Source organism: Tamandua tetradactyla, chromosome 7, assembly GCF_023851605.1.
Source record: "Tamandua tetradactyla isolate mTamTet1 chromosome 7, mTamTet1.pri, whole genome shotgun sequence".
In the NCBI taxonomy this organism is placed as follows: Eukaryota; Metazoa; Chordata; class Mammalia; order Pilosa; family Myrmecophagidae; genus Tamandua; species Tamandua tetradactyla.
Window position 1 is genome coordinate 20,807,679 of NC_135333.1, and position 12,042 is coordinate 20,819,720.

A 12,042-nucleotide genomic window follows, 5' to 3' on the forward strand; every position below is an offset into this window, starting at 1 on the left:
GATCAGTCACTCCAAGTACACAAGTGACTCCTGGCTTCCCGGGGACCCCCAGGGGGTCTCAGTGGGGGTGAGCCTTGTGCACCTCGTGTGGGCTGGTTGGGGAGCAACAGCAGAAAGGGCCAAGGCTCCTGAGCCCCAGGTCAGCAGGTCCCTGCTGAAAGCAGCTGCTGCAGGCCAGGCGTGTGCCTCAGACACGGGTGCTCACTTCCGGTTTGATGTTGGAGCCTGGGGAGGGGGCCATGGCATGCGAGGGCAGCCTGGGTGTTATATCCTGGGCACCACAGGGCTTCCCCCCACCTAGGCAGTAGCTGGCCAACTACTGCATATTTATGGAACACCAGCCCAGAACCGCTCCAGGGACTGCAGGCCACAGGTCCCGGGTTGCCTGTGAATGTGACACCTCTGCACCTTTTGGCCTGGCTTAAGGCCCAAATGTTTGCATCAGGCAAGTCCTTTCACTGCTAATCACTTGCAAAGAAAGGCAACGGATATTGGTTTGAAGAAGGCTATGCTTGTCCCAGGGAGAGCAGCAGGGCCAGTTTGGGCCGGACGCAGAGGTGAGGCCTTGTATTTCGAGGGATGCTCAAGCTCTGTGAGAGCTGAGCTCCAAGATGGGATTTGAATCCCCCCTTGTGAATTACACAGATGATGTGGAAATAGGACTGGGAAGGGAAAGGAGAGCAGAGAGGCTGCTCCTGAGGTCATGAGATTTTCCTCTAGTCAGGATTTCTTCATTTTCTCCTACCTCGTCCTAGGTACGCACTTGGCCGAATCCCTGTTTCCTTCCCTTCGCGCTTTGGCACTTACTAGTATGTGACTTTGGGCAAGTCATATAGTATTTTATGCCTTAGGTCCTTCATCTGTAAGATGGAAATAATAATGGCAACTTCCTCATTGAGTTGTTGCAAGAAAAAGAGAGTTAATACATGCAAAGCACTTAGAATAGTGCAAAGTACTTGAGCACTATTAGCCATTATTATTATTATTAGTTTTATTTTATTCCTCCCCTTCCATGCAGTCTAAGCCCTCCTTCCCCTCCATTTAACCCCCCTCTGTATATGTGTGTGTTGGTGATGTGTGGATTTGAGCCTCATCCCCCGCCCCTTCCCGTGCAGGGAGAACTCTGCCGCAGAAGCTCCAGAAGGTTCTTCTCCTTGGAGGCAGGGGGCTGAACAGCATGGGGAGCAGTCAGCTGTGACCCACGGCCCCCTGTTGCCTCCACCATCGTTGCTCACCTCCCAGAACCCGGGCTGGGACCTTCTTCCTGCGCATCTTCAAGTCCTCTGTGCCGGAGGGCTCCACGGCTGTGTGCCCGGGTTCTCTCCACAGTCATGCTGGGTGGGTGCCGGCAGCCCCCTGTCCCCGTGCTGCTCTGAGAGCACATCTGGAAAACGCAGCTCAAGCTAAGCCCTGCCTCCCAGGGCCGCTGAGGGTTCAACCCATGGGTGTATGTTCAGAGCTTAGGAAGTGATGGGCAAGTCCAAAGCCCTGAGAACATTTTTTCTATTATTGTCTTTGATATTTTGAGAAAAGTCCCAGCCCTGAGAATGCAAACATCAGTCAGCGAATAACGCTAGCCAACCCTGAAGGTTCTTACTATGTGCCAGGCGCCTAACTAAATGCTTTGCAGCAGGGCCCAGACTTGAACTCCCTTAGGCTACAATGTGTGTTCTGAGGGCAGGACAGATTTTCTGGGCATTGGGAAGCGCCCGCCCCACTGTGCCCAATATCTGTGGCTTCGGACAGGACGGACTCAGGGCAGCTGTGAACCTTGCTTTCCAGGGTCCTGCCCCTAGTTCTGCTTCTGGGAACGGTGATCTGAGCTCGGCTGAGCACCTCTGCGTAAGGCAGGCCTAGATGATCTAATCGCCTGAAGGGCGAGTCTCTGTGATTGCGTGATTACAAACAACTGCAGAAAACGTTTTTCCTGGGACTGCTATGGAGGGCCCAGATGCTAGATTTCCTGTCGAGACAGAATCGAGCTTCTTTCCCTCATGGGAGGACGAAGACTGTGACTGGGCTCTGAGGGACCTGTGGGGAAGAACGGGAGTGGCATCTGCGGGGGCTGAAGGGTTGAGGGAGAAAACACGAGGGCGCTTCTGCAGAGTGCCTGGAACTCTGCAGGTACTGGCTGGTCCAGTACCTGCAGGAATGCAGGATCCTTTCCTTCCTCCTTCTGGAGGAACACAACCTAGCATCATGGCTGGGCCCCAAGAAAGAGATTTCAAACAGCTGGCTAACGGGACTATTCTCCACAGAATGTATTCTCTTTTCATGAATAGGACTAGGGCAGCACTAGGGAAATTCAACTGGCACTAACAAATCCTGAGCAGTCATGACTTCAGTGGCCAGTGGCCCCAGGCCTGTGTGGTGTCCAGACAGCCCTCCGTGCCCTCCCCAAGCAGCCCCCTCCTCGGGGCTCCCAGGCCTGTCTGGCTGCTGAGCGCCCAGGAGGCCAGAGGGGTGTGACCTCCCTCCCCTACCCCCCCCACCCCCCCACAGGCCCGGCCCAGGGCGCCTATAAAGCTGGCCCAGCCCCAGCTCTCCGCACACCCAGCTGGACCAAAGCCCCTCGCCGGCGCCTCCCAGGGCACCCAGCCTACCTCCACCCCTCTTCCTTCCGAGGTCAGCATGCGGCCCCTGTGGCTGTGCTGGGCCCTCTGGGCACTGCCCATGGCTGGCCCCGGGTCAGCCCTGACCGAGGAGCAGGTTCTGGGCCGTCTGCTGCAGCAGCTGCAGCTCAGCTCCGCGCCCGTGGTGGCCAGGGCCGAGGCAGAGGAGCTGGTCATCCCTGCCCAGGTGAGGGCCCAGTACGTGGCCCTGCTGCAGCGCAGCCACGGGGTCCACTCCCGTGGGAAGAGGTTCAGCCAGAAATTCCGAGGTGAGGCCTCCCTCCCCACCCTGCCCTGGTCCTGGGAGTTGGGGGGGGGGTGGAGGGGTGGAGGTGGAGGGGGCTGAGCCAGCTTGTCCTGGCTCTGGGGTGTGAAAGGGACCCTGGCTAGGGCTCTGGGAGAGGCCGTCTGGAGTCCCAGGCCCTGTGAGATGAGTCAGGCCGGACCCACCAGCAAAGCCAAGGCATCAGGGAAGAGGGGGGCTGAGAAGAGCAAGCAGACCCATCAGGAGTGGGGGCTGTGGCAAGGCCCCCCACCCAGCCTCAGACCCCATGGTAGCCTCAGGACTCCTGGGGCTCCATTTTCAGAGTTGGTCACCCGGCCTTGAGCAGAGCATTTAAATCATCTCTGAACCTGTCTGCTCATCTGCAAATTTGCTGCGACCATGCCTTAGCTATCTCCTGGTATCGGGAACACTAATGAGCCATTGTGGACAGAAGAGTAATTGATACAGACTGAAGTATAATCCTGGGTTAATGAGCTGTCAGGTGGGGGCTCCAGCAGCCTCTCACCTTCTCCGTGTCCAGAGCTAGCTCCAAGGCCAGGCCCCACAGCCAGGCCAGGTGCCCAGAGGTGAGCATTCTGGTCCCAACATCTGAGCCCGTTTTGTTGGCTCAGGGTCCCAGCGCTGCCCCCCACTGCTGAGAGTGGAGACTGCTACACTAGTCAGCGCCCCAGACACCAGGGGAATTTGAGGTGCCTGGGTCTGGCCCAGGGAAGCAGAACTGGGGCTGGTTTCCCCCGACGTGGCCTGGCCTGGCTGCGAAACTGGGCGCCCTGCCAGCGTCCACGGTGCCAGCTCCCCGGGTGCCCGAGAGCCCTGCTGACGCTGCTCGTGTCCGCAGAGGTGGCCGGCAGGGTCCTGGCGTCCGAGGCCTCCACGCACCTGCTGGTGTTCGGCCTGGAGCAGCGGCTGCCGCCGGGCAGTGAGCTGGTGCAGGCGGTATTGCGTCTCTTCCAGGAGCCGGTCCCCAGGGCCGCGCTCCGCAGGCACGAGCGGCAATTCCCGCGCGGCTCCCAGGCCCGCGTCTCGGTCGAGTGGCTGCGCGTCCGCGACGACGGCTCCAACCGCACCTCCCTCGTGGACTCCAGGTGGGGAGGGGAGGGAGGGGGGCGGGGTTCCGACTGGGACACCCCTGAAGGAGAGGCGGGGCGGGGCTTGGGGGCCGCTGGGCGGGGACCCGGCGGTGGGGAGGTGGGGTGGGAAGGGGAGAGGGGCGGGGTTGTTACAGGGACACCCCAAAACGAGAGTCGGGGCGGGGCTTGGGGGCCGCTGGGTGGGGACCGGGGCGGTGGGGAGGGGAGGGGGCGGGGTTCCGACGGAGTCACCCCAGAAGGAGAGGCAGGGAGACGCCCCTCCCCGACCCGCGGTCCCGACCACGCGTTCCCAGCCCCGCTGTTCACCGCGGCCTCTGTCTCTGCGTCCTAGGCCGGTGTCCATCCACGAGAGCGGCTGGCAGGCCTTCGACGTGACGGAGGCGGTGGCCTTCTGGCAGCAGCTGGGCCGCCCGCGGCAGCCGCTGCTGCTGCAGGTGTCGGTGCAGAGGGGGCAGCTGGGCCCGGCGGCCTCGCGCGCCCACCAGTTGGTGCGCTTCGCCTGGCAGGCGGCGGCGGGCGGGCAGCGCGAGCCCCAGCTGGAGCTGCTCGCCCTGGACCTGAAGGACTACGGGTGGGTGCTGGTGGCGAGCTGATGGGTGGGGGGCTCCTGACGTGAGGCGCCCACCCCGTCCTGGAACCGGGCCCCGCTTTCAGACTGCTGTGCTCATGATGACTAGACAACACATAAAATTCCTACATCATGGCCTAGGAGGCCCTCCATAAACATCATTATTGCTTATGTTCCGGATACATTTGTTCATTCAGCCTTTATCACAAATATCCAGCTTTCTGAACATCCTGAGGGATGGACCATAGTGTCCCTTCCAGATGCCCGCTAAGCCCCCTGCCTCCTCACTCCCACCCTCCTAGCTGACTTCTGACCCTGCCTCTCCTGCCCCACAGGGCCCAGGGCGACTGCGACCCTGGGGCACCAGTGACCCGCTGCTGCCGCCAGGAGATGTACATCGACCTGCAGGGGCTGAGGTGGGCCCAGAACTGGGTCCTGGAGCCCCCGGGCTTCCTGACCTATGAGTGTGTGGGCCCCTGCCAGCAGCCCCAGGAGTCCCTGACCTTCAAGTGGCCGTTCCTGGGGCCGCGGCAGTGCATCGCCTCGGAGACGGCCTCACTGCCCGTGATCGTTGCCATCAAGGAAGGAGACAGAGCCAGGCCCCAGGTGGTCAGCCTGCCCAACATGCGGGTGCAGAAGTGCAGCTGTGCCTCAGACGGGGCTCCAGTGCCACGGAGGCTGGAGCCCTAGGCTCCAGTGTCACCGGTGAGCCCTCTGACTGGACACCTGCACAGAAGCAGGTCTTAATGTAGGTCTTAATTTTTCATTTAGCAAGTTACCTACCCAGTTTAGTGCCCCTGTCTTCCTTTGTCCTGCTTTTTCCATTCCCTGTACTTGCTGTCCATCATCCATCCTAAGCACTTAAATGAATCATACTACAACTCGGGATTGCTGAGTTGTAGTAGGAGATCCTGCTCTACTATTAGAGGATATGGCTGAGAAATGGACAGATTGTCAGCAGGGGTTTGTTTTCTCTGGCAAATTCTCAGCTGACTAATTCAACAAAACCCTGTGATCAAAACTGGGGAAATAGAACTGATTTATTCTATTACATGATGAATTGCCTTAGGGAGAATGTCTATGAAAGTATGAAAGAACCCCCTCCCCTCCCCCCAAATATTGACCCATTCTGTATTTTTGTAAACATACCTAAGTGCTTGTTCCCTGCTATCCTGAGAAAGTGCTAGGAAGGTTGAGGATGTCAGGCTTGGGGCAGTGGACAGGGAATCTGGATACCTGGATTCTGGATCTGATGGAGCCACGAGGTGTGACTTCAAGCATGTGCAGGAACTGCTGGGTCACCATTTCCTCTTAGGAAGGAGTTGGAATTCACCTCCAAGATTCATTGCTCTGGGATCAGACAGCTCTTCACTTACCTGCTCCTCCTCAGACTGAGCACTGCCTGTGCATATTTAGGGTATTGCCCCACTTTTTAAAGGGAACTTAGCACCAGAAACCACTTGTGCTTAAGTTGTTTTTGTTAGCAGAAACAATTGTATGTAGATTATCTGCCAAATAAAATAAAAGTGATGCTTCTCCCTGTCTCTGTTTCCAGTACCATTCACACAGGAGTAAAGGGAGCAATAATGGGGGATGATTTCAAACTAATGATTTAAAGAAAGGGGGCGACTAAGGGCCCCCTTCTAGGGTGTACAGAAGACTTCAATAACTAAGTTTAGATCAGGCATTAATAGGCACAAAGTGGGGGCACTTATCACATATGTTAAGATAATTCGGACGATGCATCTAAAACACATAGGTAAAAACAGTTGCTTGACCTGGGGTAAGCTAAAGAGGATGGTGCAATATTCAGGTGAAAACATGGGAATGTTTAACACAGTAAATCTCTTAGTGGACAATGACTGTTACTAACAGTACAGATATGAAAAAGTTCTCTTATGAACTAGGACAAATGTATTCCACTATTACAAAGAGTTAGTAATAGAGCGGAATATGGGAATAATGCAAACTATGGACTATAATGAAGAGTAACATCTCAGTATTTTCTCATCAATAGTAACAAATGTATCATATCAACACTAGGTGGTAACAATGGGGGCAGTGAGGGGTATGGATATTTGGGGGTTATTTTACTATTTAATGATACTGGGATCCATTGATGATAAAATTTGGATAGATTGTATAAAATTTCACTAAAAAAAAATCACTAACCTCTACCACTTCTTTAGAAACACTGTCACCTCTGCAATGGTGGTGTGCTAAGCAAGCTAAGATTTAGGGAGCCAGGGAGCTGTGCTAAGCAATTTCGCATACATTATATCACTTAATTGTTGCAGCTATTCCTTGAGGTATGTGTTATGAGGCCCATTTTTTGGATGAGGAAACTGAGACTGAGGGAATGGAAAACTTCTGAAATTATAACCCTAAAGAAGGGTTTATAAACTCCTTTCCACCTTACTTCCTAGTAAGCATACTCTGCTGATGGTACATACACTAGGTTAAAATGTCATTTGGAAGCAGCCATATCTGACAATTTTTCAGTCACTAAAGGTTACCAGGTGAGTCTGCACAAGAGCAGGACTTTGTTTCCAAACTAAGAAGTGCCCGTGTTAGGGAGAAAAATAGACCTCCCTTACCATCTCACTGGAGGGCTTTCAAAACTGCCTGCTTTACAGTCAAACTGCTCAGTGAATGGTTTATTTCATATTGATGCCATCAGAAGAACAAGACAGGATGGACACAAAACCCTTTCTTTCCAGATTTTGTGACTGGATAATTCTGTGACCTGGCACATAGCGGTACTATCTGGGGAAAAAAAAGAAAATGTACATTCTACTGGTATCATATTACAATAAAACTCATCAGGCAAGGGAATATAAATTGTTAAATTCAAGATTCTATAAACCATTTACAGCTTTCTCTTCCCATTCAGGTTATACTGTCTGTGAATTTTTTTCCTTTTTGGGGGTAAGTCAGTTTACTGATGTGTTGTGACCCACCACCCAGATATTAAGCACAGTGGATTTCAGTTATTCAGAATTTCCTTTCCAGAAATTGGAGGCAGGAATAAAAACCACTGCAGTACAAAACAATTGAAAGATTTTAGGGATTTTCCCCTTCAATAGTTCAATAACTGTGATTTCTTCTGGCATGTATTTAAAGTGAACATGATTTATAGTTAGTCTACTTTTTTATTGTTAAGCCATTATAAAAGCCTAAATGTGTTTCCAGGAAGCACTTTTTGAAATTGTTACAGTATTCTCTGCATGTGAATTTTTGAAAACATTCCTACCCTTTGCTATTTTAACGATGGCTAATTTTATTGTAAATACTGTAAATTGTACAAAAATTATTTTTTAGAGCAGTTGTAGGTTTACAGAAAAATCATGGAGAAAGTACAGAAATCCCATACACCCCCTGCCCTTCGCACACACAGATCTCCCTATTATTAACACTACACAGTAGGGTTGCTCATTTGTTACAGCTGATGAACTAATATACATGCGATTATATTATTAACTAAAATCCATAGTTTACATTAGGAGTCACTCATTCTGTCATATAATTCTATCATTTTCTAAAAAGTATTTTTATTGTATACAACAAACATACATTCTTTTTTAAAAATTTTTTATTAAAGAAAAAATTACAAGAAACACAAACATTCCCAACACATACACTCAGCAATTCACATCATCACATAGTTGCATATTCATCATCATGATCATTTCCCAGAACATTTGCATCAATTCAGAAAAAGAAATAAAAACACAACAGAAAAATAAAACAAAAACAGAAAAAAAATTTTACATACCTTACCTCTTACCCCTCCCTTTCATTGATCACTAGCATTTCAAACTAAATTTATTTTAACATTTGTTCCCCCTATTATTTATTTTTATTCCATATGTTCTACTCTTCTGTTGACAAGATAGATAAAAGGAGCATCAGACACAAGGTTTTCACAATCACACAGTCACATTGTGAAAGCTATATCATTATACAATCATCATCAAGAAACATGGCTACTGGAACACAGCTCTACATTTTCAGGCAGTTCCCTCCAGCCTCTCCATTACATCTTGGTTAACCATACAAACATTCTTGACATACATTCTACATATGGTGTACAATCAATGGCTCACAATATCATCACATAGTTGTATATTCACCACCATGATCATTTTTTGAAACATATGCATCTCTCCAGCAAAAGAAATGAAAAAAGAAAAAACTCATACATGCCATACCCCTTACTCCTCCCTCTCATTGACTAGTATTTCAATGTTGCTTTTTTTTAAATTTTATGTGGTAACACATACAACATAAAATTTCCCATTTTAGCCACTTTTAAGTATACAATTCAGTGGTGTTGATTACATTCACAAAATTGTGCTACTGTCACCTTCATCCATTATTAAAACTTTTCCATTATCCCAAACAGAAACTCAATACCAATTAAGCATTAACTACCTACCCATTCCCTACCCATCTGTGGTAACCTGTATTCTAATTTCTGACTCTATAAGAATTTGCATGTTTTAATTATTTCATATAAGTGACAGCATACCATATTTGTCATTTTGCATCTGGCTTAGTTATCTAAACATGATGGCTTCAAGTTTCATCTATGTTGTAGCAAGTATCAGAACTTCATTCCTTTTTAAATTTGAGTGCTATTCCATGGAATGCATACACCACATTTTGTTCATCCATTCATTGGTGGATGGACACTTGGGTTCCTTGTACCTTTCAGCTATTGTGAATAACGCCACTATAAACACTGATGTGCAAATATCTGCCCAAATCCCTGCTTTCAATTCTTTAGAGTAGATAATTAGAAGTAGGAATGCTGTGTCACAGTAATTCTATACTTAACTTTCTGAGGAACCATCAAACTTTTTTCCACAGCACCATTTTATGTTCCCACTAAAAATGAACAAAGATTCCTATTTCTCCATATCCTTGACGACACTTGTTCCGTTTTTTTTTTTAATAGTAACCATTCTATTGGGTGTGAAATGGTATTTCATCGTGGTTTTAAATGCATTTCCTTAACGGTTAATGATGTTGAGCATCTTTTCAAGTGATTTCGACCATTTGTATCTTCTTTGGAGAAATGTCTATTCACGTCTTTTGCTCATTTTTTCTTTTTGTTGTTCAGTTGTAGAGTTCTTTATATATTCTGCATATTAATTCCTTATCAGAGATATGATTTCCATGCCTGGTTGTTTCTCACTGGTTGCTGAACATTGTGTACGTTGTACTATTGAACTTTGTTGTTTTCCTCTAAACAACCTCTTTAAAGAGTGTTGAGTTTTAATAGGGCAGGGAGTTATTTGTGGATTAACTTGACGAGGCTTGTTTTTAAAGCTTTGCTAGGGTGGGTCTAGAGTAGCCTTTACCCTTGGGCTAGTTTTGCCCTACTACCTAAACCTTCTGGGGTCTTTACTGAATGCCCGAGGTTATTCAATGAGACAGATATTATCATCTTAATTTTGCAAATAAGAAAATAAGCTTAGAGAAAGTACAAAATTTGCCTAAAGGCACACATTTAGTAAGTAGCAAGAGTGGGGAATCTCTGACTTAAATCTGTGCTTTAAAATGCTCCTACTGTTCAGGAAAACATACTGGCAAAAAACTGTTCCTGCCAATGCGTTTTAGTTTCCTTGGCTGCTCAAGCAAATACCATGCCATGGATTGGCTTAAACAGTTTGAGGCAAGTAAAAGTCCAAATCAAGGTGTCATCAAGGTGATGCTTTCTTCCTGAAGACTGGCATTCTGAGGCTGGCTGCCAGTGATCCAGCCTTAAATGTTTGGAAATGGATTGAAGTGATGGTAGCACGTTATTGTGAGAATAATTAACAGTACTGAATTCCGTGTGAATGTGATGGAAAAGGGAAGCTGAGAATCTGTATGTAACCAAGATGACAGTTGTTGCTTAAAACATGGGAATGTATAATACAGTGAATCTTGTGGTGGACAATGTCTTTGATTAACTGTACAAATATTTTAAAAGTTCATTCATGAACTAGAACAAACATATGACACTATTACAAGGAGTTAATAATGGAGGGGTATATGGGGAAAATAGTGCCTTTTGCAGACTATAGACTACAGTTAACTGTAATATTTTAATTTTCCTTCATCAACAGTAACAAAGGTACCACACCAATACTATGGATTAATAATAGGGGGGATCAGGGCCATGGGAGGATGTGGGTTTTCTTTTAATTTTTTTTCTGGAGTAATGGAACTGTACTAAAATTGATCATGGAGATGCATACACAACTATGTGATGATACTGTGAGCCAGTGATCATATATTTCAGATAGTTTGTATGGTGTGTGAATATAAATCAATAAAACTGCATTTTTTAAAAAAAGGTCCTTTCAATGGGTTCACACTCACAGAATGGATTAAGAACACGTTTTTCTGGAGTGCATAGCTCCAAACCACCACACCATAGATTTCTGTTTTAAGTCCACTTTCTGCTATGCCAATGTGCCTCCTACCACATCTCTACCCCAGATCTGGTTGAATGGTGGAAGTGTACTGCAGACAGTACAACAGAAGCCCTCTGGGCTCAAAACAAAGAGATCCATAGAAAAAAGTCCTCTATCACTTGGCGAAGAGAGGTAAGAGATTTATCTACATTTATCTTTCCCAATCACTTGGATTCCCTTATGCTCGACTGTTGAAAAAATACTTACAGTTCTTGTATTCTCTAGTCAATACCAACTGAACCGTGGACGGGTAAAATTGAGCTATTCCAGTTAGCCAGGATTTGAGAATGTGGCAAAACTATTTTTGGAGGGGTGGGGTAGATTTAGCTCTGACTTGTCAACAGCTAGATCATCTTCATAAGAGATCAAAATGAGGCCTTTCCACTGGGGCATTGTGAGCACCAGGGTATAGAGCTGATTTGTCCACAAGAAAAATATTGCTATCATCTGAAGAATTCTGCCAGCTACTCAGTGATGTGTCTGTGGCCGTAATAAGTCTGTAGACTCCCAGCCAGTCACGTACTATCCAATTGCAAGGACGAACCTGCTCACTCCACGCTAAGAGTGAGCTAAAAGATCCAGATGTACCTGTATCTTTTTGCTTCACTTCAAAATATAATGATGTGCTCATTAGCACAAGGAGAGTGGTTGGCAAAAATTTTGAATGAATCCTAAACCATCTATATGGTCACCCTAAAAATTATTTTGGGTTTTGAATACCATGTTGTTTATATACAATGTAACTGTTTACATTCAATCTTACAAAGTGGGGCGTAGATGTACATTGATTAGTACCAGACGCTTGTCCATCCTTATAGGCTACCTCTACTGGATGAGAACTAGTTACCAGCAGCCCTATGCAGGGTGTTCCGATTTCTAAGAAAACCTTGGCAGGTCAACTTTTTGTCTTCTGAACAAGTCCTTCTCAGAAAAGGGTCTTCCCTGGTAATGTCCAATGCAGGCTGTCATTTCATTTTACTTAACACTTTACTTAACATTGAACCCAGAAATCTCCTAG

At 47.7% G+C, this 12,042-nt stretch overlaps 1 protein-coding gene across 1 annotated transcript; it reads left to right on the plus strand.

Annotated features, from left to right (window-relative positions):
* The first annotated feature begins 2,587 nt into the window (after positions 1 to 2,587).
* On the plus strand, positions 2,588 to 6,099 carry LEFTY2 (left-right determination factor 2). Its single transcript, XM_077168578.1, has 4 exons — positions 2,588 to 2,881; positions 3,737 to 3,983; positions 4,321 to 4,560; positions 4,893 to 6,099. Exons 1-4 carry the CDS (start codon positions 2,632 to 2,634, stop codon positions 5,245 to 5,247), a joined length of 1,092 nt encoding a protein of 363 aa, XP_077024693.1. The 5' UTR covers positions 2,588 to 2,631; the 3' UTR covers positions 5,248 to 6,099.
* The last annotated feature ends 5,943 nt before the right edge of the window (positions 6,100 to 12,042 follow it).